General features: G+C 39.8%; 1 protein-coding gene across 5 annotated transcripts in view; it reads left to right on the top strand.

The window, feature by feature from the left end:
* Nucleotides 1–27,752, top strand: part of SCAF8 (SR-related CTD associated factor 8) — a 230,776-nt gene that overhangs the window by 45,426 nt on the left and 157,598 nt on the right. For 4 of the 5 annotated variants that reach the window (XM_074990343.1, XM_074990344.1, XM_074990342.1 and 1 more), the window contains exons 8-15: nt 11,908–11,987; nt 13,431–13,548; nt 17,486–17,617; nt 17,749–17,861; nt 18,379–18,572; nt 22,365–22,465; nt 26,204–26,317; nt 26,925–27,081. In XM_074990343.1, the coding sequence (XP_074846444.1) occupies nt 11,908–11,987; nt 13,431–13,548; nt 17,486–17,617; nt 17,749–17,861; nt 18,379–18,572; nt 22,365–22,465; nt 26,204–26,317; nt 26,925–27,081 (1,009 nt within the window). The remainder of the gene's footprint in view (nt 1–11,907; nt 11,988–13,430; nt 13,549–17,485; nt 17,618–17,748; nt 17,862–18,378; nt 18,573–22,364; nt 22,466–26,203; nt 26,318–26,924; nt 27,082–27,752) is intronic. The other variant, XM_074990345.1, reaches the window with a different exon arrangement.

The following is a 27,752-nucleotide window of genomic DNA, read 5'->3' as shown; positions in this document are numbered from 1 at the left end:
CTCCACCAAATATGTTATGCTTAAATGAAGCACATGAGATCTTTTATAGGGGAAAAGGCAGTACACCACATTTGTTGAGAATATAACAGCAGCGTATGCTTTTCTTTCTCTCACCCACACCCCAAACCATGTTATAGTTCATCCCAGTTTTCTCCAGTATGTAAACAGTTATAAGATTCTCTTGGGATGTTCCAAGCAATTGAGAGAGAGAGAGAGAGAGAGAAGCTGCCTCTCATTTAAACCCTTGAACAGATGACCAAAATATTGAGCCACAATTACATTGCCCTAACTACATATTAGAACCTTTACATCTTTTCTCTAATGAATAGTACTGTCAAGGAAATTAACATGTTTGTGGAATCAGCATGACTGTAAATTGTTGAGGGCTGTCTTTTTGTTCTGTTGGTTCAGCCTGTCACAGTGTTGGCCTGTTCCATGATTGGGACTTGTAGGAGCTACTGTAATACAATTGATTAATAAGTTTCAAAGGGCTCAGGGTAGTTTGGTGCAATTCTGGAGCACTAACCCTTCCCCACAAGTCATTTAAAAACAAGTGATTTTATAGACAGGTTGTGTGGGGAGAGAGCTGTAACTTTGGAACCACTTGCTCAGGTGACCCAAATTTAGACCACTAACCATTCCCTGCATCCTCATGAGGTGCACCCAATTTCAAGACATGGTTGTAGTCAGCATGTGCATTTTAAAGCACTTAGAATGATGGTCTGTTAATTGTCAGTGATTTTTCAACTTTAACTAAGATGATGTACTGTTAGGGGTCTTGTTAAAAATGCAGGTTTTGGATCAAAATGGTAGATGAAATAATGACAAATTACCAGCACCAGATGGTATGCATCCAAAACCTGAGTATATAATATGCAACCCCTTATTTGTTGTAGAGGATTAGAGAGTAACATGTTGTTGCAGCTTTCTTAAAATAAAAAGATTTATTTTTTATTAAAGGAGTAAAGAGCAGGGATAATGTCATGGTATGGGTCTACTGCAGACCACCTAACCAGGAACAAGAGGTGGATGAGGCTTTTTTTAAGCAACTAAAAAAATCATCCAAAGCACACTTGGTGGTGATGGGAGACTTCAACTATCTAGACATCTGTTGGGAGAAGCACACAGCAGGGCATAGATTATTCAACAAGTTCTTGGACTGCATTGGTCACAATTTTTTATTTCAGAAGGTGGAGAAAGCTACTGGGGGGGGAGGGGGAAGCTGTTTTAGACTTGATTTTAACTAATAGGAAGGGACTGGTTGAGACTTTGAAAGTGGTAGGCAGCTTGGGCGGAAGTCATCGTGAAATGATAGCGTTCATGAAATCTAAGAAGTGGTAGAAGGGAGAGCACCGGAATGAAGGCATTGGACTTCAGGAAGGCAGACTTTGGTAAATTCACAGCTGGTAGGTAAGACCCCCTGGAAAGAAAAACTATGAAAACAGACAGTTGGCAGTTTTTCAAAGGAACACTGCTAATGATGCAAAAGCAAACCATTCCTCTGCATAGGAAGGATAGGAAGTGTGTCTAGAGACCAGCTTGGCTTCACCAGGAGATGTTATATGACCTAAAAATCAAAAAGGAATTGTATAAAAAGTGCAAACTAGGTCAAAGTACAAAGGATGAATATAAACAACACAGGAATGTAGGGGGAAAATTACAAAGGCAAAAACAAGCCCAATCTAGCTTGAGTTATGAAGGGAAAGAAAACATTTTACAGGTATATTAGAAACAAGAGGAAGACCTGTGAAGAGAAGGAGAAACAATGACAGAAAGCATGGAAATGACAGAGGTACTTAGTGATTTCTTTGTTTCAGTTTTCACCAACAAAATTGATGGTGATTGGATGCCTAACTGAGTGAGTGGAAATTGAGATGGTCAGGGAGTTAAAATCAGGAAAGAGATAGTTAAAAAGTTACTTGGATAAGATAGATGTCTTCAAGTCACCAGGGCCTGATTAAATGGATCCTGGAATATTCAAGGAGCTGGTAGAGGAGGTATCTGAGCCATTAGTTATGATCTTTGAAAAGTCATGGAAGTTGGGAGAGATTCCAGTAGACTGGCAAGAAGCAAATATAGTGGCCAGCTATGAAAAGGGAAGGAAGGACAACCCAAGAAATTACAGACCAGTCAGTTTAACTTCAGTGCCAGGAAAGATAATGAAGGAAATTAATAAGGAAGCCATCTGCAAACATCTGGAAAATAATCAGGTGATAGGTAACAGGCAGCATGGATTTGCCAAGAATAAATCATGCCAAGCCAACCTGATACCTTTTTGATAGGATAACAAGCCTTGTGGATAAAGGGGAAGTAGTGGATGTGGTGTACCTCAATTTTAGTAAAGCATTTGGTATACAGTACTACATGACCTTATCAGTAAATCCGGGAAGTGCAACCTGGATGGGACTGTTGTCAGATGGGTGCAGAACTGGTTTGATAACCGTTCAGAGAGTAGTTATTAATGGTTCAGAGCCATGCAGGAAGGGACTAACAGTTGGGGTTCTGCACATTTTTGGGGCCAGTCCTCTTTGGTATGTTCAGTGATTTGGATAATGGCATAAAGAGTACAGTTATTAAGTTTTCAGATGACACCAAATTGGGAGGGATTGCAAGTGCTGTGGAGGATAGAGTCAGAATTCAGAAAGATCTGGACAGATGGTCTGAGGGAAATAGAATGAAGTTCAATAAGGACAAATGCGAAGTACTGCACTTAGGGGGGAACAATCTGCAGAAAGGGATTTAGGGGCATAGTGTACCATAAGCTGAGTGTGAGTCAGCAATGTGGTGCTGTTGCAAAAAAAGCAAATACGATTCTGGATCCATTAATAGAAGTGTTACGAGCAAGATGAGATGTAATTCTTCTGCACTACTCTGCACTGAGTAGGCCTCAACTGTAGCACTCTGTCCATTTCTGGGTCCCACATTATAGGAGAGGTGTGGACTAATTTGAAAGGGTCCAGAGAAGAGCAACTCAAATGCTTAAAGGTCTGGGAAATATGACCTATGAGAAAAGATTAAAAGAATTGAATTTCTTTAGTTTGGAAAAGGGAAGGCTGAGGGACGATGTGGTACTAGCTTTCAGGTACCTAACAGGATATTACAAGGAGGAGGGAAGAAAAATTATTCTCCTTAGCCTCTGAAAATAGGACAAGAAGCAGTGGGCTTAAATTGCACCCAACTGTCAGAGTGGTTAATTGTTGGAATAAATTGTCTAATGTGGTTGTAGAGTCCCCATCATTGGAGATATTTATGAACAGGTTAGATAAATATCTAACAAGGATAATATAGATGGAGCTTAGTCCTGCCATGAGGGTAGGGGACTGGACTTGTCAACTTCTTGAGGTCCCTTCCACTTCTAGAAGTCTGTGATTCTAAGTATAGATCCTGATCCTTAGTTTGCGAACAAGAAAAATAAAAAAATAAGTGGTTTGCAAGATAGGCTCAAACTACACAACTTCTGTAAATTGTGGTTATCTATTAGAATTTTTGTCTGTGTCAGCAAAACAGTAATGAAGGAGAGCCATGTGAAATATTTATCTGGTCTTTCAGAAAACCTCCTGCTACTGCCTTGAGTTGCATCTCTGGCAAGAGTTCCACTTAGGTGCACATGCACCTGTGTGACTTTGATCAGAAATTTTTTTGTGGTCACCTAATTATTCTGCATGTTTCCTACCCATACTTTTGTCTGTCCCAACATTATATAGGGCTGCATGGGCAAACTGCCCTTAATCTCAGATGGATTTTATCATATCTGCGTCTTTTATTAGTGTTTAGCTATATAGTTGGTAGTAGAGTACAATTTAGTGCATTACATTCAGAACATTTGCCGCTTTATTTTTTTCTGGGAGAAAAATTTTTTCCCCTTTTTCTATATTTGTATAATATTTTTCTTCTGTTAGAGGTTCAGGGGTTTTAAAAGTGCTTCTTGTGCTGAGAAGCAATCCCCCTTAGTACAGACATTCCCACTGCTTTCATTGTTATGAAGACTCTCACATTCTTGACAAATAACCCAAATTACACGTACAACATGATGGGGTCACATTTAGCTACGACAGATCAGGAAAGGGATCTTGGAGTTATAGTGGATAGTTTTCTGAAGACATCCACACAGTGTGCAGCGGCAGTTAGTAAAGCAAATAGGATGTTAGGAATTATTAAAAAAGGGATCGATAATAAGACAAAAGATGATATACTTCCCCTGTATAAAACCATGGTACGCCCACATCTTGAGTACTGTGTGCAGATGTGGTCTCCTCACCTCAAAAAAGATATATTGGCATTAGAAAAGGTTCAGAAAAGGGCAACTAAGATGATTAGGGGTTTGGAACGGGTCCCATATGGGGAGAGGCTAGAGAGACTGGGACTTTTCAGTCTGGAAAAGAGGCGATTTAGGGGTGATATGATAGAGGTATATAAAATCATGAATGGTGTGGAGAAAGTGAATATAGAAAAATTATTTACCTTTTCCCATAATACAAGAACTAGGGGACACCAAATGAAATTGATGGGTAGTAGGTTCAAAAGTAATAAAAGGCAATTTTTCTTCGCACAGCGCACAGTCAACCTGTGGAACTCCTTGCCGGAGGAGGCTGTGAAGGCTAGGACTCTATTAGGGTTTAAAAAAGAGCTTGATAAATTTTTGCAGGTTAGGTCCATAAATGGCTATTAGCCAGGGGTAAAGTATGGTGCCCTAGCTTTCAGTACAAGGGCAGGAGATGGATGGCAGGAGATAAATCACTTGATCATTGTCTTCTGTTCTCCTTCTCTGGGGCACCTGGCATTGGCCACTGTCGGCAGACGGGATACTGGGCTGGATGGACCTTTGGTCTGACCCAGTATGGCCATTCTTATGTTCTTATGTATGAAATCTACTCATCCTTTGAAGAAGGAAGAGGCTACGAAAACAGGGAAATAAAGAATATATTTTTAATGATGGAAGAAGTCTGTGTCCGCTCTTGAGACCGCTGCCCAAGGAAAAACCCCTATACAGGTACTTTCCATGACCGTCCGTGCCCTGTCGTCATGAGACCATGATCACCAAAAGTTTCCAAAGGGAAGAAAACACCGAAACCCAAGTTTCCAACAATTTCATGACTGAGATGCCGATAGCTGTACCATTTGTACTGAAAGCTGCTGATGGGGAAAGGGGGTAAGAGTAGCAAATCATCAGAAGTATTTTTCAAAGATAATCTGGTCACTGGAAATATCAGTTACTGAGAGGAGCGCTACTGAGCGCTAGGTATTTCAGGTACCATGAAATACGTTGAGACTTCATCTGAGACCCCAACTTCAGTAGTAAAGAGCTCAGTATTGAAGGCCACTGTTTCCTAGAGATCAGCTTCAGTGCTGGATGCCCTTGACATCCTTGGTACTTGTGTGAATGCCTCACATGGACTCTGCAGTGCAATCAGAACTGATACTGAATTCATTTGTATTTTCAGTGCTTGAGGAATTCTGGTATCTGAATTCCTGCTCTTGGCAACCTCCAGATGCTTATCAGTATCAAGGTCTGCTGAATCACTGATTGCTCTTGTTTCTGGGAGATCTGCCTATTCTCCTTCAGGAATCCACTAAAGGGGCAGTACCCTCCTTTACCATGTTTGAGGAGTGTTCCAACTCTGACTTCTAGTGTACGGATCTTCAGTTTGTCCTCAGAGTTGTTATTCTCTACTGCGAATGCAACAATGGCAAGATACCAGACTCTTGGTTTCCTTGGAAGGACCAATGCTGGATTCGCTGCCTCCATTTCCACTACTATACCTTGACCTTATTGGGATTCGCTGGTATAACAGGACAGTAGTTTTGAGGGACTTCAGCTCAGTCTCACAAGGGAGCACAGAAGACTTCATTCTCTGGTACCATCTATCCCCCCTGCCCATTCTGAGCGCAAGGAAATCTTTGGAGGAGAAAGAAGCAAGATCTGACAAGGAGGTTGTGCCATTACAGACAGCTCATCACCAGTAATACCATCATTAGTTGATGACCTTAGGCAATTCCAGAACTTAATGAAGTGGATTACTGCATGTTCCCCTAGAAGTAGTCCAGGATTCTCTTCCCAAGCTCCTGGACATGTTGCCCATCTTTGTCTCTTCATGAATAATACTACCAATTATTGAAACTCTCCTTGAACCAACCAAGTCTATCTGGTAAACTCCAGCGACAACTCACCTACCCGCATCTCACTTCCGTGCAAGAAGAAAGTGCAAAAAACAAAACAAAACAAAAAACAAAGTTCCAGTTGCGGATTCTGAGGTTTTTATTCTTTCAACCAACACCAAACTCTCTGGTCATGGACACTTCTCAGTGAAAAGGGCTGACAGCATATCCAGAATGCCACACCTTTTAATAAAGCAGTGGTTCCTAACCTTTTCAGTAATGAGATACCTCAGTGAGACATGTCCATGGCTCACCCACTTTTTTCACATGAATCAATTGCTCATAAATGTCACTTTTACTTTTACTGTGGTTACAGTCTTACTAGAGAGGTTTGCAACACAATAGTGCATACAACAGGCTAAAGAAAGTTCAAATACATTAACGTTTCAGACCCACCATAGAACAAACCATCTTCAACAGCTAGCACAGATACGTTTTCAAAGTCTGCTCCACTCAAATATTTCTAACTATTCATAGCCTAAATCTGTTCCACGTGCAGTATTAAGTTCAGGCACCTGAATTTCACCTTTTTGTGTTATGAATTTCATATTTGTAACTTTTTTAAAGTATAATTTTTATTAAATAATTAAACTGATAGATAATTGAAATTCAGTGGATCAGAGCAAAACACAAAGTAAAAAGTAACTTGCTGGGTTAGTGCAAAACCTGGGCCTGCTGGTGTGCACAGAGCCTTTTGGTCTGGGGAGGAACTGATGAGAGGGCTGCCTTCAAATCTTGCTCCGCCGACAAGCGTTGCCTTCTGTATTTTATGTATGCTAATGTTGGAAATGCTAGCTCACAGATTTGTCAGAAATGGCAAGAGTACAGCAATAGCATGGTCAGAGACTGTCAGATATTCATGTACCACAGTCAACCAAAACAGGTCCAAAAGCACTTCTGCAAACTCAGGCTCCGTTGTTCCATCCATTCGTAGCTCTGTATAGTCCTCTTTTTCCTTTAATGTCAGCCTTTGCGATCAGTTGAGAGAAAGTGAACTAAATGGATCACGTATCCAGTTATAATCTTCCTCTTTACTAGAAGGGAAGTAGCATTTGGATTTCTCTTGCAGGGTTTTGAGGTGTTTGAACAATATGAGGCTGTGTGCCTTGGCATCTGCATCTGCCACTTACAAAGTTAGTGGAAATGTCTCAGTTGAATCCCCTGTCACTGTTTCTCACCAAAGGTCCAGTTTTGACCTGAAACCTTGAAGTTTACCTCTGATGGTTAGGATTGTGTCCTTCTTCTGCATTTTAATATTCAGCTCATTCAGATAGCTGAAAATGTCTGTGAGATATGCATGCTTAGCCCTCCAGTAATGATCAGATATTAACAATTTATAAGGCAGTTCCTGCATTGTTGAAAACTTTGTCAGTTCTCTCCAGAGCTTATGAACACAGGAGAGAAAACTCCCTTTGATAACCATCACACCTCAGAATGTAACAGTAACCTCTGATGCTTGGCCCCCATCTCTGCACACAAAATAGTGAACAAACGTGATTTCAGTTAACATGATTTAACTTAAGTCACTGTTCTTACGGCTTGCTGTAATACTGCATCTAACACTGATGGCAGTGTTTTGGCCACAAGCACTTCATGGTGGACGATCTGTTGATATAAATGTGAGGATTTTGCTCTTTCACCTTACTTTGACCTTTCCTGTCATCGAGGCTGCTCTGTTAGTGCAAATGCTATAACACATGGCTCAGGTAGGTTTGTTTTTCTTAAATAAGTATTTGTTGCCCAAAATAGTTCTTAATATGTTATCCAGAATATTTCATGACTCAGCAGTTCCTTAGAAAATAAGTATCCTGAGTGTAGTCCCCATCAACATATAGAAAGCTGGTCAGCAGCTTACAGCGTCCACGTATATCAGTGGACTTGTCAATCTACAAAGCAAACTTTCCACTTGTCACTAACTACTGCATCAGTATCAGCTGAAATTTCGCTGTTTTAACTGTATTATTGGAGAATGTAATTTTGTCCATCTGTTTTGCCATATCAGCTACTAACATCACACCTGCAATTTTTTTACGTGCTGGCATGTTTAAGGTTTCAGCAATGGTATGGGTCATCTTTGATTTTTGCTACAAGCTCAGCCATCAGCAGCTTGAGCTCTTAGCCGTGTATATTCTGTCAGATGCTGGGTCTTAATGTTTTGTTCTTTAAAGCGCTTGAAGTACTGAATGTCTTTGCTCTCAAGAGATGTGTGTTTTGTCTGCAAATGACGATTTAACTTTCTTGGTACCAGCGCAACATTTGCCATCTTCTCTCTGCAGATGAGACATTCGGGTAAGGGGTAAGCAGCATGTCCTGTACACGAAAATCCAAAGGCCAGAGATTTCTCATTATGTTGTCTCTGAACAGTTCTTGGGGTTTTTTTTCCTGAGGGTTCAGATATTTCATCAACAGTTGAATACGCGGAGGAATCACCTCTTTTCACAACAAACTTGTCCATTTCTTTGTAGATCAAGATATATAAAATAGAGAGGGAGGTAGGAGTTGGAGCTGAGGGTTAAGAATCAAAGCAGTGTCCTATATGGGGGAGTTGCAGAACTAAAGGAAGAGGCAGGGCCATGCAGGGAGGCAGTACCATTGCGGGAGGGCAAGGGGGAACCTGGTGGTGGGGGCAGTACAAGAGCAGATCGGGGCAGCACCGTGTGTGAAGGGCAGTACCAGGTCTGGGGTCAGAGAATGCCAGGCAGGCCTGGGCTCTCTCCCATTCCTGAGCTGTTATTCCCTGGCTATTGAGAGAGCAGCACTGTGTCCCCAACTCCGTAATGTATGCCCTCCAAGTCTGCTCTTAGGCAGCCAACCAGTTCAGAGTCGCAGATAGTTGGGAGGATTTGAGGGTGGGCTGGAAGGAATGTAAGGGTGAGGTTCAGCCAATCAGAATCCAGAGGTCGGGTGAAGGAGTGAGGTGGTAAAAAAGACAGGAAGGTCAACCGGTGCTGTCCAAGGGATGTTGAGTAATTGAGTAACTGTTTGAAAATATTCACGGGATTTGGGGGGACAGCTCCAAAGAGCAGGCTCTGCTGTCCGCCAATCCACTGGAGCCAGGATGCAATATTTAAACTGAGTCTCAGCTTCAGCAGGCTCCCTCCCTACCCACTTAACCCGCCCCCCCCATCCTCTATTTTATCATCTGCCAACCACTTCAGGCTGGGAAGCAGCATTTCTGCTGTCTCCCAATGCCAGTGGGTTCCTGCAGGGGGTCAGCATTTCCCCTCATGGTGGCTCTTCAAAGAGCCACTGCAGGGGAGAGAGATCAGCCATCCTCACACCATCTGGGACTCAGGCAGCTGTGTCTGTTTTCCTCTTGTGGTGAGGCTGCAAAGAGCTACAGCTGGGGAGAATTAATGAAGTTTCATGGTACACTTGGACAGTTTGCATGGCACACTTGTGTGTCACGGCACATGGGTTGAAAACCACTGCTTTGATCCATTATTTGAGGACTTCAGTAACTTGGCCAGACATTAGGGTCAATTTCAGAAGTGGGTGAGGTGCTATGGCCTGCAGTGTTCAGGGGTCAGACTGGATTGTCCCTTCTGAACTTGAGTCCATGAGAATCAGGACTTAGAGCATTTAGGAAGTGAGCAAGACTTCTTTTAGCTTTTGGAGATCAATGTAAAGGGAATGCCTTTTATGTTTAGAACTTGTTTTAAGTGGATTAGGCTGTGCACTGAGACAGATCTACTGTATATTTGAGAGTTTGTCTGAGTGTCTTTTTCTTCAAGAAATCCTCCTAAACAGCAAAACCTAGGACCACCACATTTGGTATGCGGTTTTCTTATCATAACTTGAAGCAAAGTAAAGGTCTGGCTGTGCCAGGAGAGCAGGATGTGCCTGGGATGGGATTGCTTATCATGAAAAGGGAAAGTAGGATCTGTGATACAATGACCACATGGGGCAGCAGGAAAGCAGAGATGGGGAGTGGGATGGCTCTAACCTCATTAGGGTAGCAGGTGTGGAGAGGGGTATGGCTGTGTACTATCTATTTGAGCCTCTCATAAAACCATGGAGCAGAGAGACAGAGTCACCAGGTAGGTAAAGAGGCTAGCTGTGGAACAGCCTCAAGCCTCCAACCCCTGCAGGTGCACTTTAGGGATGATGGGGAATGGGGCCCTAAAGCTTCCCATCCCTACCCTTTGTACAGGAACATTTTGTCAGTGAGCAAGGGGAAATTGCACAGTTTGCTCCATTCCTCACTCTGGCTGGGAGGTGCAGGGGGTAGACAAACTTGGACCTAGGGGCATGCACCTGTCCCCTGGATGTGCTAGCTGCAGCAGCGATGGACAGGTGCTTCTCACCAGGCCCCAAGATGCTGCACTGAGAAAGGGGTGGGTTCCCCCCTCTCTCTCTGGAGCAGGCTGAATACTGAACCCCTCATCCTCAACCCCACCTCAGAGCAATCATATGTTACATTTTATTTTCAATGTTAGGCGCTCAGTTCCTTAGTGCACTCTACTATGGTTAAGGTGTCATCATTGGCCTGCTTCTACAATGCTTTCTTCATTGAATCTGCAGAGCTGCTTCTTGGAGTTCTGTAGGCACATTTGCACAAGACTACTCTCTTTATTTCTGGATCTGATATTCACTTTGGAAAAGTAGTTCAGCACAATCTTTTCTCAGAACAACCCCATAGCCAGTCTATGTCTTAGCAGTTTGTATTTGCTAGACTTTGATAACGGGGGAAAAAAGTTATTTACATGTGTGTGTTAGTTATTTGAGATTGCCTCTTCCGTGTATGTCTTTACCTCTCCCAACCCCCCAAATTCTGCTTTCAAAGAACTAGTGTTTGGTGGAAGGAATTGAGGTGGGTGGTAATATTACTTTAGTTGACTCTTCATTGCTCAGGAGAAACTTGTTAGGCACTAGTAATGTTAATGATTTAATCCTAAACAGGTAAGACCTGTTGGTTATGGTCAACCAGTAGGGGCTGGAGCAGTGCCTGGACAGGCCTCTCCAGGCTGACTGGGTTAGCATGGGCCCCCACCGCAGACAGGCTACTCCATGCAGGCTGGAGTGTGTCTATCCATGGTGCCCTTGGGGTCTGCCACTGTGGACAGGCTGCTCTGGAGCATCTCCCACCTGTAATGTTGCTGTGGGCTGGGACACTCCAGCCAGCCTGGAGCAGCCCTGGTCTCTGGTGTGCTGTGGCCAGAATGCCCCCACCCCAGCCACCGTCTCCCACATTTAACCAGTTAATTCATTAAATGGGATTTTAAATCTCTCTTAAGCACTCCATGTGTAGAGACAACACTTTTGAAGAACCACCACAGTTTCTGTGACAAACAACTTGTGTTTCTGAATCTATATATTTTGTTTGTATTTTTGAATTTATTTTTTTTTAAAATTTAAATTATTGAAACAAAATCATGCCCTAATTCTTTTAACATTCAGAAGTAGTATTTAACAGGTAATTCCTGTTCAGTGTTATGTTTGATCTTGGTGTTAGCCACAGTAATTGACCAACTACTAAAGGAACAAGCAGATTATAGATTATGTAATTAACATTATATGTAATCTACATTATATATACACTTTTACTTCAGGAGAATAGTCATTTATTTACTGTTGGGCACTGCATACTCTTCTTGGATTAATTGGAAAATCTCAAGAATAAAACACGTAAGGGTCAGCTTTCCTTCATTATTTCTATAGTTTCCTATTTTTAGGTGAAGTATCTTGAATGCCTTTGTACGAAACATTTTAGAATATGCTCTTTTTAATGTTTTATTTGTTTTCTCCTAGAAGCTGATGGATAGGTTTGATTTTGGAGAAGAGCCTGAACTCAGTGAAGAGCCTAAAAAAGAAACTCCCAATTCCCAGCTGTAAGATTGTTACATTCCTTTTATGTGTTTTTTTCTTGTTAAACATGACAGTAGTTGAATATTGAAGTGAAAAGTAGACCATTTGGTAGGCCTTCAGTATATGTCAACTACTGTATTGGAGCAGTGGTAAAAGAACAATTTACATGAATTTAAGTGTTTTAAATGTTCTGAATTACATGAGAACCTTTCAGTTGTTGGCCTACCATTTTAAAATAGAGAGAATGAGAGTTTGGTTTGGAATAGTGCTTTACTTAGAATAACTATCTTATATTTCTCCTGGAGGGATAATTGCAAGTAAGCAGTATGTGTTCCAGCGTGGCTTCATTTAAATCAATGCACTATAAATCACAAAAAAAAAAGAAAAGAAAAAAAATTTAATCATGTTATCAAAAAAGCTAAGACTGGGCATAAAGTGCACTTAATTTTGGAATAAGGCCCACTGCACTGATGGAAGGCACTTACTTCTTTTTTTTGAGAAAACCAGTATAGGATGGGGTTCCCTTGGAGAAGTTAGCTTAGCTAAACTAAATCTATTTTCTAGCAACATCGAACACAGCCAACAGCTTGTAAATTTACGTATCAAATCACAGTTATAAGAAAGCTTGTAATAAAAAATACAGTCTTGAAAAATTACGCGTTGCAGAGTAAATTATTTAAGTTACTAAACAGTTGATCTACTCAGCTCTGTTCATGTCTTTGTCCGCTTAATTTTCTCCCAATAAACAATTTTCCTTATGTTTTATCCTTGCAGCTAGGCCCTGCTTCATCTTCTGGCACTGCTTACACTTGACATGTTTTCCATATTACTAAGGAAATGAATTTCTTCAAAGTGTTCTCAGTTAGGTTCTCTCTTATGCCCAGAAGGAATGACAGTTTTTCTGTGGCAGAAGTGTGGGTGAATATAGAAAGATGTGTATGCATTGAATAATGCTTTCTCTTTTTCTTTCCAGTTTACTCCTCTGTTTTCTATGCTGCCTCCATCCTATGCTGTATATTATCTCTGTCATTAAGACCATGTCTTAGCTAACTCCTCTGCTGTGTTTGGCTCAAGTCCTCCACCATATAAGCACAGAAAAGAAAACAGTGCTATCCAGCTTGTTTCTGTCTTGGCACGTCTTACATTTTAGTCTGCTGAGAAACAGCAGTTGAAAGCTCAGAACTTTCAAGAAACAACAGCTAGTAGTTAGGCTGGACAGACTAGAGCCACTAATTCAGTTTTGAGACTAAGTGTATATGTAGCATTTTTGTGATGAGATGTAATTAAAAAATGGGGGTTCCAATTTTTTTTAAATTATCAGTTTTTATCCAACCTCCTTGTTACTAAATTTCTCATTGGTTTGAAAATGTATGTGTTGCTTGCTGCTTTCTAAAATATAAAATTTTGTTTATCAGATTATTTGGTCTGAAAAAAAAGGTAGGTATTAAGCATCTTTCTTTTTTTAGGCCTCTTGTATCAGAATCTGTGAACAACTCGCTTTTTCATCAACTGGCTGAACAACTGCAACAACAAAATTTAGAACATCTGCGACAGCAGCTCCTGGAGCAACAGCAGCCTCCAAAGGTAACTACTCCATCTTGTGGTTGTCATAGCAATTGATTTTAATGTTTTTACGTACTGCATTTCAGGGCAAAAAACTGTCGTCTTCCTAATAGTCTGCTTCATAATAATGAAACTGTTGCTTTCTAATTACCTAGAGAAGGCCTGCAAAGTGGTAATTTGAACTAAGTGACACTAAAAAACATACAGTCAAAAAAGCCAAAACAAATGTGAGCTATGCATTTTGTACTTAATAATTGAGGAGGGACTAGCTGTCAGCTGAACAACAGACATACAGACAAGCTACTTTGTTCACTTCTTAAGCAAGATTTAAAAAAATTAAAAAAAAAAGATTTTCCTGCTTTCATTGAGGACTGGAGAGATGGCACGCTGCCCTGCCTTGTAAGGGGGGAAAAAAAAAAGTTAAATGTGTTTCATTTTCTGTCAAGATCATATGTAGTCATACGTAAATCAAGACAATTCCTAATTCAAAGAGGGACCTGAACTTGGAGGGGATGAGAAGCTTGTATGCTGCAGCAGGAAATGGAAGTGGGCTCTGGCAACTCCTCCCCAAGGTCATTTTGGGTCCTAGTAACTAGGAGATTTTGATCTCTCCTCAGCCTGCTTGTGCAACTCAGTAGGCATCATCTGTTGTCACACTGATAGAGAGCTCAGGCTTTTGACAGCCCACACTTGTTTCCTGGACAATGCTGTACATTGACTCCGCAGTGGAGTATAGCTGATTCCCTACTGCACAAATAATGAAAGTTTGCGCATCTTAGCAAATAATACTAGGTAGGCATTAACCCTATGAAGAAGTAATAAGAGTTTTTGGTAGCTGTTGATATACATTATCTAGAATAATTATTAAAATTTCAGAATAAATGTGTTTAATAGGTTAGGTATGTTCCACTAAAATGTGTTACCGTTGAATGAGTGAAATGGGTGAATTTTTAGGAATGGAGTAATTTTGGGGACTGTGAATGTGGCATTTCTAATTCATTTATGAGTCTGGTGACATCTTACCACAGTGGATTACCACTCAACTCCCCCATTCCCAGTGTGCTGCTATATATGCTTCCTGTGGGTGCCTCTCAGTTAACCAGCATGGGAGAGGGAATTGAATCTAGTCCTGGTCGCAGCTGAGAAGCTCAGGCTTCTTCTGAAATACACAGTAGTTACTCCCAGTGTACAGCACACTATAAAGAGTATCTTTGTATTTGTGTCCAGCCCCATTTAGAGAGACTAAAGGAGAAAGCAAGCAGGAATAAAATGTGAATGCTGCGGGGAGGAGGAGATGCCAAAAAACAAAACAAAACAACAAATCCCAGACAGACAAAAGGTACTAGAAATAAAGTGGAAATTGGGGAATGAGATTTTCAAAGGACAATGGCTTTTAAAGAAAACAAGATCAAGAAAACAGAAGTAAAGGATAGTGATTTTTGATATTTAAGCAGTCTTTCAAATTACAAATGTTAAATTATACACCAGTTTCTCACTATACGCCCACTCTCCTTAAAACTGTGCTCCTTACACTAGTGACATCGTGTCAGAATGTTCAACAGTACCCAAATTCATTTACCTTCCTGTTTTTCTGAAGTGTCATCATCCCATTATCTTTCTGCTTCATGTATTTTCCTGAACCCACCATTCTATTTTATCATTTTTGGATACTTAAGACATATATTCCTAAAGGATATATTTGATTAACAATCTAGAAGTGACCCTCTGATAATTGTTAAAATAGTCATTACAAGAATCCCAAATCAAAATGTGGATTCTAAGTTGCTGTTTTATTTGGAACTTTCCTTTTGTCAATTTTTAGTTTACTTTTAATTCATTTTAGGAATACCCAGTACCTTTAGTACTGGCAGGCTGCATCGTGGTACCCTCGCATTTTGCATGCAGACTGTTGTTGTAATCTACTATATATTTTAGCTCCATGGTGTCCAACACACTAGCCACATGTGGCTGTTTGGCCAGGTAAGTGTTAGTAATTGGCTTGAACAATAAATATGTTTTCAGAATAATCTGGCTAGTTGGACACCACAGTTAGAGAGTTTGTCTGTTTGATCAAGAACTAAATAATAAGAGCTAGGACCATCAAATTTGACATACAGCTTCCTCTTATACTAACTTAAAGCAATATATGGGTTTGGTTGTGCCAGGAAAACATGATGTGCTTGAAATGGGATTGTCTTTCATAAAACTTTTATACAGAAAAGAGACAAAATCACCAAATCAAGTACAGTCCAAAATTGAAATAACTGAGCAAATGTTGAAAGAGACTGAACCAAGATGAATCAGGAAAATACAATTAACCTGGAATATGATTGTTTCTCAATAAACCTTACAGGCAAGAGATAAAACAGAGATTTGGAGTGGTGCTCTGTTTTTGGTACAGCTAAATCAATTCCAGAAGATGATGATGTTGGAAACCGAATTGGCTATAGCCCCTCTTTGTGAAAACATAGCGAATGATAAAAGATTATAAGCATGAAGAAGAAAATACACTTTAGACTTCTCATTTAAAAAAAAAGACTTAAAAATGGAGAAATATTAACAATTCCTTTTTAAAGAAATCTGAAATAAAAAATAACTTCATAAAAACACTATATTTGAAAAATTATTGAAAAATGTAATTATTTAAAGTGTATACATTTTCCTTTTATTTTAAAAAAGGAAGAAAACCTTAATTGAGTTAAGGACCTGATTAAAGCTGGGTAAATCTATGAGTTAGTAATAAGGATGATGGTAATAGTTTCTTTCCAGTCTGTCAAGAAGAGAAGTAATATATTCTATTGAATGTGTCCTGTGCAAGAAGTTTATTATATAAGACAGATTTTTAGGACGCTTGTCTTCTCCAAATTGAATTTGAAAGTATAAAAGTTGTATTTTTTCGTCATGTAGAAAGCCACCTGCCTTGTTGTGTAACATTCACATAAAAACACGGTTGTAATTAAGTTGGACATCTGTTTTATTTTTCTAAAATGTATTCATTTAGTTAAAGGATATTTTGTGGGATGTGTCCGTCCGTCTGTCCCCAGCCCCCCCACCCCAAAAAAAAAAAAAGAAAAGAAAAAAAACCTTTCTGACTGGAAGCTGCTTGTCAAGCCAACTTCTGTAGCTGGTATATCCTGTATGCTCATGGTTCATTGTAAGCATTCACTTTAACAAGCCAAACTCTAAAGCGAAAAATGAAATGTGTTATCTGTTAACCTTTCTTTAATATTAATTTTGTAGTTTACGTTCTAAACTCAGTGTGATTTGTTACATTTTTCTGATCTTGTTGCAGTGATAGATTCCTTTCTTGTAACTAACATCCTGGCATAAAATACTACACAGTTTCATGGTTTGTCTAGTCTTATGTTATCTTAAATCACATACTGGTCCAAAGGTTGGAATTATATGAAGATTTTTAAATTACATGTAAATTGGATGTCATGAAAATGGTGGGTTTTGATGGAATTGATTTACAATAAGTTGTTACCAATAACTTATGTACCAACAGAATATTTATATATTTAAAAATTACTGTTTTGATACCTACTTCATTGTATTGTACAAGATTACTATAGTCCCTTAAGTTATGTGTTTGTTTTTCCTGTTGGAGTTTTACTACTTATCTAACCAGAATTGTGAAAAGAGAGGCATCCTCAAAGAATATTGTTAACTCTGACTTAATAATGATACTTCTTGACAGGTAATGAAAACACAATGTCTATGTTAAATTGTGTATATTGGAATATACAGAGTATAATGGAAGAAAATAAAACTTATTTCATAGTTAGTAGGTTTTCACATTAACTGTTTCTGCATTTACAAAAAACAAAGTGGTAAAAAAAAAATCCCAGACTCTTGCAAATGAGCTGTTTTCAAAAATATTGTAACAGTCACATTTGTATGTCCTACATACAATTTGTCTTTAGACTTTTTAATGTAATATTCATATCCTGCACAGGCAAGCCCCGAGGAAAATCAAGAGGGAAATTTTGGATCAGAACACTCTGCATCACCATCACAAGGAAGTAGCCAGCAGCAGTTTTTAGAAACGGAAACAAACCTAGATGATTCAATGGATATTCAACAGCAGGTACAATTTACCATTTCTGATTAATGAGTGTTGAAGGAAAGGAGAACTTCAGAAATTACATGGTGCATCTTTGTATACCAGTGTGTGTTTAATATATTTTTGCTAATATTTCTCATTTCTTGCATATTTAGGATATGGATATAGATGAAGGGCAGGATGTAGTTGAAGAAGAGATCTTTGAACAAGAAGAAAAGAAAGCAACTGTTCGTTCAAGATCAAGAACACGCTCAAGATCCCGTTCAAGGTTTCATAATACACTTATTATTCAAGTATAATCAACTTTTTTATTCTAAAATGTAGAGACATTTATGTTTGTTCTTTTTACGTTATGATTTTGTATTTTCCAGCTTCTAACAGGAGTGAGTGTTGGAGATGAATAAATGGTGTATATTTAAGCATAGGAAAAAGTTGTGTAATCTAGTTTTTTGTTGTAGCAGCTTACGTGGTTTAGGTTTGGATTCCTTAAATTTTCAAGTAATACAAATAAGTAGCTAAAATTGTTGGTTTTGGTAGGGGCTTTTCTTCTGGTAAACTGTCTTAAAGTGATACCAATACCCCATTTCTCCTCCTGACGAATGGCAGTAAATTTCTTTATACAATACTAATATAAAGTGTGGCTGATTTTCCTAAACATTAAAGAAACACCAGAGAGAGTCTGCATTTTACCATATTGCATTTTGATTTTCAGTAAAACAAAAAAAAAAATGGACTACATCTCTCGCCTATTCCTCATTCAAGGTATTAAAATTAATGTTTTGTAGGTCACCAAGAAAACGGAGGTCCAGGTCACGGTCTGGTTCCCGAAAACGTAAACATAGAAAACGTTCGCGCTCAAGGTCAAGGGAAAGAAAGAGAAAGTCATCTCGGTCATATTCCAGTGAAAGAAGAGCAAGGGAAAGGGAAAAAGAACGCCAAAAAAAGGGGTTGCCTCCTATCCGGTCTAAAACTCTAAGTGGTAAGTAACAGTTTGTGTTTTATTTTTCCAGGTTGCATCTACACTATTAGACAAATTCAAATTTAAGGCAGTTAGTTCAATATTACCACATAACTGTCTTCACTGTAAATACCATTAGCTCAATTTTGGGAGCATTAATATGGAGATTACAATATCATAGTTACCTGATGGTTATAGTATCAAGCTTGAATTCAGAAGTTCAATTATAGGCCAGTGTGGAAGCACCATGTCTTATAATTGAATCTGTTAGCTTCCACAAGTGTTCTGTTTGTATCCGACAAAGCCATGCGCTGCACCTGGCTTCCCAGCTCCCTGCTACTAGCAGGAGCTGGGAAACTACCTGGGGCTGCTGCGCTCAGTTTCACGGATCCTCCAAGCTGCGGGGACCCAGGAAACCAACAGCACTGCTGCACCTGGATTCCTGCTTAGAATGCAGGGGCTGAGGGAAGTGTGGGGTAGTGTCCCACAATGCGCTGCTGCAACAGTTGATATTTGGTGATTTCAGTGTGGAAGCAACATGTCTAATTTGTTGGGAGCCTGTGGGAAGTGAGGGTACTCAAAAATCTAATTAAAAAAATGGCATTATATAATCAACTTTAATAAATTCGAATTTCTTGTAGTGTAGACATAGTCTTAGTCTGAGAGAGAGAAAGTATCTGGAAACAACAATTAGATTAACTACCATCCTGACTGATTTTTAATCTATAACTGAAATCTCAGCAGTCCGTCATTTCATCATGAAGAAAGTGGGATTATGGTCACTGGCACCTACCCCACAGACAGTGTTACAGTATATACTCTCATCCCTTGTTTAACGAGTACTCAACTTACCACTGTTCACTATCTGAGTGAATTTCCCCCGCTCATACGAGCCCTCTGCGGGGTCCCTGGCTGGGGCGCGGGCTGACCTGCAGCCCCATAGCTGGAGCTGAGCCTGCCACGGCATCCCTGGCTGGGGCGCAGGGAGACCCGCAGACCTGCCCAGATGGATCCCAACACTCCCCCTGTGGCAGCTCCCCACGAATCGCCCTGTCTGGTCCCAACATTCCCCCAACCCACAGCTCCTGCGCATCCCCATCCCCTTCCAAACCTCCCTGCCCACTGCACCCACTAGGTATCTCTGCTGCAGCTGGGAGGAAGAAGCCACCACCACCTTCACAGGAGCCACCTGCAGATTTTTACTCTCCCTCTCGCCCTCCCACTCATGTCTCCAAACTGCCCCCAACCTTTAACCCTCTCCAACCCAAGGTTCACTTACCTTTCCGAAGCAGCACCACCTGCTTCCGCTCCTTTGCTGCGTTGGAAGCATTAGGAACCAGTCACACACTTTTACATTTATTTTAATGGTAATTTAATGTCCCTGTTATGAGTTTACGCCTACGAGCAGAAAGTTGGGAACCAATTGTGTATAGCAAGGGATGAGCGTACTCTGTTTAAGGTTAAATATTGTATGTACATTGCAAATATTCATAATCATGTTGATTTTAAAATTAGTTTGTCATTTTATGGTCCAGGTAAAGTTTGTGATGCAGATTTGAGGTCATTTAATCGGAAGGTCCTGAGAACTGTTCCCCTTCTGTACTATTCTCAAATTACCTGTTTCTAAAATGACACCATTTTTATCCTACTTGTTGTGTGTCTGTGGGGACTTAACTGGGGTGCCTAGGGTTGGGTCCAAAAGAAACTTACTTCACTGATCTGTCCTTGTTACGTTTGTGTGTCCAGCATCAAGATAAGTAGCCAGACCCCGGTTAATTCAAAGTTGTTAATCTTTAATTCTCATTCTTTGGAGTACTACTGGGAGACAGCTGTGATCTTTGCAGAGAATGTTAGCGCCTTGAAGATGGAAAATGAAAGGGTAGAGGGAGGTAGAGAATTTCTCTCACAAAACATCCTTTAACCTAGAACAATGTGAAATGAGCTGTGTGCTAGAAGCCATGACTTAAGTGTCTTTGTCCAATGGTATTCTGGATCACTTTACAATCAGTGTTTTTTAGGATTCTGCTGCTGCATAATCCACAACAAATTTCTAGTGAAGGTGTGTGTTTGCTCTGGAGTCTCAGTTTATTGGAAAAACACGAAAGGGCTGGAACTTTCTGAGCTTATGAAAAAGTATAAGGAACTTTTGAGCTATTTTGGGGATTCACGTGGTGGAAAAGTTGGAACTCTGCTAGCAGTAGGAGTAAGTATGGATGCAGGCCTGGGATCTCTTCTGTGCTTAGTGGGGAAGAAAAGATGGGCAGGACTCAAAGGAGATGGAGTTATGGGAAAATTGGCTAAAAAGCCAGATTCCAAGTCTCCGTTTCTGTGGTATATGTAAAAGTATGCTTTAGTAAATGTAAGGAGGGAAGAGAGTGAGGTGTGGTCTACAACTATAACTTCCACTGACCTGGCTGTGTTGTTCTGGGATGTGAAAAATTCACACTTTTGAGAGAGGAAATTAAATCAACCTAAATCAGAGGGTAAAAGGTACTACTGGGTTCGTGGAAGAAATCAACGTAGCTAGTGCCTCTTGGGCACTATGTCTACACTGTCACAGGGATCGACAGGCAGCAGTCAGTCCAGCAGAGACGGCTACTATAGACTTGATAAACTGACTGCTGATCACTTGTGGCAACTCTGGCAGTCCACCAGAATGAGAAGTGCAAGGGCTGTCAATGGGAGAGTATCTCCCCTCAATGTGCCACAGTGAAGATGCTGTGGTAAGTAGATCTAAGTGCATCAGCTTCAGCTACATTGTTTAGGTAGGTAAAGTCCTTTAACTGATGTCTACGCTAGCTTGGAAGATTGACCATGAGTGGGTTTAAATTTTGCACATCTGGTAGGGAGTTTCTCCCGTTGACCATGTTCGGTAGGAATGTCCAAGTAAGCTGATAGGTTGATTCTAGCTAGACAGTTGTGCGAGCTAGAATTACGTATCTGCAGTCTACTTACTTTGCCTGGTGTAGACAACCTTAGATTGATCTCCCCCCAAGGTGTATACCATCCCTCAGAGAAGTAGATTTACTACATTGGTGGAAAAATTCCCTTCTGTCACTGTATTAAGTGTAAGCTTCAGCTATGCCACTCTAGTGTTTCTAGCGGAAACATATCCTCAGGAGACAAAGGGTTGTTTTGGTGGGGGAGAGAGGGGAGAATGGATCCATTTTAGGACTTCATTGTGCCAAGATATTAAACAAGTGAATGACTCTTCATATTAAGTCTTCCTTTGCAGTTTTATGCTCAGAAGAGGGAGGAAATTGACTTAATGATCATGTCTTCAAATACCAATTGTAATAATGCTCTTCAACTTTCATTTTTTCATGTAGTAATCTGTTCCATAAATCTTCAGATACACGAGATTGCATACTTAGTGGAAATGTTGCTTGTTAAAAATATTTGTTTCGTTAATGAGTGCTTTAGCTGACAATTTGTGCTGTGCTTTTATTTTCTTACCTCTTATGTACTGTTTGAGTTAGGAAAGATTAAGAACCTTTTACAAAAGCTAGTTTATCTGAATGGAATGTTAGATTTTTTTTTATTTGTTAGCGCAATGGGCAAGGAGTTAAGTCTACTTGATTCTGTTATCTGCTCCGTCATTAATTCATTTTTTGACATTTGGCAAGTCACTCAATCTCTTCACCTCAGTTTATTTAACCTGTTACTTGAGTAAAACATTTATAATTCCTGTCTCAGATTGGTTATTATTTTAGATGTAATTGTTTGTGGAGCACTTTCAGGTTATTGGGTAGAGAATGCAATGTGGTACAAATTATTACCTTTTTTTAATTTATGTAATGTGTCTTTTGGCAGTCTGCAGTACTACTCTTTGGGTTGGTCAAGTGGACAAGAAGGCTACACAGCAAGATTTAACTAATTTGTTTGAAGAATTTGGACAAATAGAATCTATTAATGTAAGTGAGCACAGTGTTCTCCTCTTTAAAATTCTGTCTGCATATTACTAATTTGAGAGAGAGGTTATGATGCATGATGAGGTGCCTCAAGTGGGGGCTGGAGGGGGGAGGACAGCTTACAGGGTGGGGGAAGGCAGTTGCAGTGGGACCTGGAGATGCAGAGGGGTACGAAGATGCAGAGGAGCTATTGTACAGCAGCGGCAGCTTCAGTCCCGAAGTCCTTTGAATTGCTACAGGAGTGCCACTCAATGTGCCTGTAAAGGCTGGAGAGGGGTTGGGGTGGAGTGTGCTGTAGTCTGAGCCATGCTAAGAGCTGATTGCCCTTGACTCTGCCTCTTCCTCCTGAGACCTCGCCTCTTCCAGGAGCATGGAGTACCCGCCACTCCTCAAAAACCTTGACCCGAGTCCTGCAGCGGCTGTCAGCCCCACTGTGTAGGATATACTTCCCAAATATCCAAAAAGATGTACATAGTATGTGGGAAAACATTACAGATATGAAACATGTTGCATGTATGGAAATGTGTGTGAACTGAATGGTCTAACAGAAAAAAGCTTTTTTGTAGTTTATTAATATAAGCCAAATTTTTCCAAAATGAGTGTGTATTGTTGGATTCCTAAGTCCTGTTTAACTATCTAAGTATAGATTTAGAAACTTACCTTTTAAGGCATCATTTTTACAAACTTTGGCCATAATCCTTACCTCTTTATTTCTACTTTATTACAGTTAGCATTTGAATCACTAAGGAAAGGGTACTTTGCGTAGTAAGATGGGTGTGCTTTTCCCCTCAGATTATTAACCAAACTGGGTTTTTTTGTTGTTGCTGCTGTTGTCGTCACACTGCAATATGCTATGAGAGGTATTTAATATTTTTAAAATATTAATTAAAATATACATATAATACAATATTGGGAAAAAATAGTGATGAACCTGGACTGCTATTCCAGTAACCGGTTTCAAATCGTAAAAATTTCAGTTGCCTATCAAAGACAGGCTATTTCTTAATATAACAAAGCAGTTTATCTAATAAAAAATAAAATGATCCATTGGGCACTCTAAAATGTAGTTCTTTTTTCAGGGATTGTTTATCGAGATTCCACTCTAGGTGTGCATTGGTTCTGTGCCTGCACCTCTGGCCACCTTCTCTTCCTGTAACCAATGGTATAAAGAGCAGGTCGGCGTACAGTCTGCAGACACCTTTAAACACCATCCTCTCCACTCCTCTTCTCTTCCCCTCCTGCACTGCATCCTCCCACCTGCCCCTTACCCCGTTCCTGTCTGGAAGGCACCCCCCCACCCACCAGAGATGTGCAGGCAGCAGTGTGGAGCTCTAGCCACATGTTTATTGCACTCTATTCCTTGGTTCAGGCATTCAAAAGTAGTATTAATTTTAGTAAAAGGATGGTCCTGCAAACTCTATTCAAGTAGGACTCCCCTTGCCTACCTACAGATGAATGGGCAACTTCTTGTTTGTTATTGAGTGCAGTGTACGGATAAGCATTTGAAGAAGAAAGGTTGCTTACTTAACCCACAGTAACTGATGTTTTGAGATGTGTTGTCCGCTCAAATTCCTGTTGTCATGTGGTCTTTACTGGCAAATAATGTGGGTTGTAGCTACCCTACCTGTTGCATCTTCAGCTATAGAAGTGGGAGGTGGTGAGAATGGAGGCACGGCCAAAACACGCACTGCTTTTCAGAAGAGTCCAGCCTTGTCTTGCGCAGGTGGGGCACATAAATACCAAAAGTGGTTCTTTGGGATGTGTTGTCCACACAGATTCCACAGTTAATGTAAGGTATAAAACCATTTTTTGTACTCTGAAATGTCAAAGTAAATTAAACATCTTATTTAGCATATCTGCTTCCTGTGAGTATTCAGTCCTATCAGATGACCGTAGTGCTGACAAAAAGGTTTTGTTTGGTTGTTCTCTTGCCCAATCAACCCCATTCCAGGGGAGCAAACTAGTTTCTTTCTGGCTTCAACAATAAAATTGTTTAAAAACTCTCATTTCAGGGCCACATGTACTATCACAATCTTTGCAAGTTTTTTTTCTTATTTACACCTGAATGCAGTAGTGTGACACAGGAATAGCTAAGGATGGCGTTTGCCTTTTAGAATCTTAAATACAGGTGCACAAGCCAGAAGAAATACTGTTTGAATTTCAGATTCCAGTTTTTGTTTGCTGGGCTAGCAGGTAAGAAAAATACCTAACCTAAGCAAATTTGAGATTGAAATGACAACAGAAATAACCATGATGCTGTTTTTGTAAATTCACCTCTGAGGGCTTGTCTACGCTACTGCCCTACTTTGAAGGGAGTATGGTAAGTAAGGTGTCAGGAGATTATTAATGAAGTGCTGCACTGCATATGCAGCACTTCATTAAGCTAATTCTCCACCACGGCAACTTAGAAGTATTTAAACTTGGAACTGCCGGTTCGCGTGTAGCTGCAGCTAGCCTGCTGGTACTTGGAAGTGCCTGGGCAACTTTGAAGTCCTTTTACTCCTCATAATTTTGATAACGATTCTATAAGATTAAGATTGCAAAGTTTAAACAATGCAAAGTTGCCGTGGGGGAGAATTAGCTTAGTGAAGTGCTTCATATGCAGCGCAGCACTTGATTAATATGTTCCTGACACCCTACTTACCATGCTCCCTTCAAAGTAGGTAGGTAACATAGAGAAGCCCAGAGTAGAGCTACACTTTAAGCAATTCATCCAAAGCAATTTCAGACATTTCCTTGCACCATTCCTTCACACTGGAGCCTCAACACTTTTACATCTGATGAAAATTCATCTTTTAAAACAGCAGAACTCAAGTTAGCCATATTCAATGACTTTTTATATTTATATGACCAAAATTAACCATATAATAGATAATTGTTATTAATGAGATGACAGCATCGGTCTTTTTGCCGCTTCCTGTTTTTGAATGTTCGTGAGTCTAGGCTGTTTTTCTTTTTGACTGTAAACTTCTGTGCTTGGCTTGTATAGGGAAGAACAATTGTTTGGTAATCTTAAGGAAATTCAGTTGTTTGAATTTAGAGACTGTATAACTATTTTTGTCATTTAAGAAGATAAATTAACTACACTTCTGAAACATTGATATGTTTACAGATGTTTCATATTTGTTTTGTAAATAATATTTAATAAGGCATAGTGCTTTTCACTGGATTAGGGTAAACAAAAACCAATTGAAAAATCACTTTCGAACATGCTCTGTGAGTATATGGGTAAGTGAACTGTTCAAACTTTGTCTCCCACCTTGGGAGATGCAGGGATGCTGTTTTTCAGGCATCTGCTGCTGGGACATTTTCCAAGATAAACTATTTTTCCATTGTGTTGTTTGTACCTGGGCCTTATATTAAAGTGGTTCTTACATTTTTCCCTAATTATGCAGTTGAGTCAATGTGAAGCAGGGCTGTTACCAAGATTAGTAAAAGGTGTTTTCTTTTGTTGTTCTATGTTACTTGAAATTCTAAATACAATGTCTTACATCCATTTGCATGTCTCAGATATCCTCTGAATTCTGCTTTCTTGATGAGAAATAACTTAGAAATGTGTTCCAATTACTTGATCAGGACAGTTTTACTGCTCCTGTGCTATTTAAACAGCAGAGCTCTAACCTCTTACATTAGTTTTAACAGATGTTAACTTCACTGTTTTATAAAAAATTAGAATTCACTGGTACATTGACACACTGTCTAAAGAAGGGTTAATTGCAATAATAGATTTCTTTTTCATAGATGATTCCTCCAAGAGGTTGTGCGTATGTCTGCATGGTTCATAGACAAGATGCGTATCGTGCTCTTCAGAAACTTAGCTCTGGATCCTACAAAATTGGTTCAAAAATTATTAAGGTAAGACAAATTTTGTTCAGTAATATAGTCCAATTTAAATACAGCAGAAATCTTACGATGGTTTAACATGCACTGGGAAAATACTGCATTTTCTGAGAGTCTGGTCAAGGTGTGCAGTATAGAGCATGAGAAGGAGCCAAAATAATCTCTGTTGGTAAGAAGTAGAGTAGAAAATTTTCTTACAAAAATGTATTTGAGCTGGAAATGAGGAAGACCTTTTAAAAATGATAAACCTGCTGTGTAGGGAATACTTGAATTTTGAACACACAAAGGAAGTTGGGAGACATGGATTCTACACCTGACTATCAGACTACTTAAACATTAGCTTAACTTTCAGTAGTATGCAGTCCTGTTGACTTGAGTGAGGACTGGGAGCTGAAAAATTAATTGTGCTTAAAATTTTTTTGCTTGTGTGACGTCTTAGTATCAGTTTACTTCAATATTCTTAGGCAAGTCTTTTCAGCTCTGTGCTTCCATTTCCCCATCTGTAAATTAGAAGTAATATTTAACATACATCTTAAAATTCTTTTGGCTTTTTGTTCTTTCGAGGTTCTTCCAAGTAGCTGCTTCTCTTCAGCTACCTAATTTGATTAAATTCTATTTTCAGATTGCTTGGGCTTTAAATAAAGGTGTGAAAACAGAATACAAGCAGTTTTGGGATGTAGATCTTGGAGTTTCATATATTCCTTGGGAAAAAGTAAAATTGGATGATTTGGATGGCTTTGCTGAAGGAGGCATGATTGACCAGGAGACAGTAAATACAGGTCTGGATACTTTAATATAAGTTACATTAAGTAAAAATTATATTTCTTTTCTTTAGTCATTGCATTAGTTTTCAAAAATTTCACGTGTGGGTATACATGTTGTCTTTTGCATTTTTTCAGTTTTAGTTTGCTTTGTACTGTTCAGAGGGCATTAAGCTCTGAAATTGATGTGTAATGATATAATTGAAGGTACACATCTCCTAGAATTGGAAGGGACCTTGGGAGGTCATCTAGCCCAATCCCCTGCCCTCTTGGCAGGACCAAGCACCATCCCTGACATCTGTTTGCTCCAATCCCTATATGGCCTCCTTAAGGATCGAACTCACAACCCCATGTTTAGCAGGCCAATGCTAAAACCACTGAGCTACCCCTCTGCTGTCTAGCAGCAATTTTTTAGAATGCCAACTTCATTTTTCCTTGGGATATTGGAAGTAGATTTTTTGCAGTTAATCAAAATATGTGACCACATATCAGACTAGTCACTCAGTAATATAGAGATGTTGTAAATATAATGGAAAACAGATAAGGGACTGCTATAGTCTTTATATGTTAGGAACCATTTATGCAGTCACAGTCGACTTCAATTTTTTAAATGACCAGTTTAAGGGTGGGGGGGGTGTGTGAGAGAGAGAGAGAGAGTGTTCATTTTTCATCCGTCTGCTTCTTTCAGT

The sequence above is a fragment of the Carettochelys insculpta genome, chromosome 3 (assembly GCF_033958435.1).
Source record: "Carettochelys insculpta isolate YL-2023 chromosome 3, ASM3395843v1, whole genome shotgun sequence".
Lineage (NCBI taxonomy): Eukaryota > Metazoa > Chordata > Testudines > Carettochelyidae > Carettochelys > Carettochelys insculpta.
The sequence above is the reverse complement of the archived record's forward strand: the minus strand, read 5'-3'. Positions and strand labels throughout refer to the sequence as shown.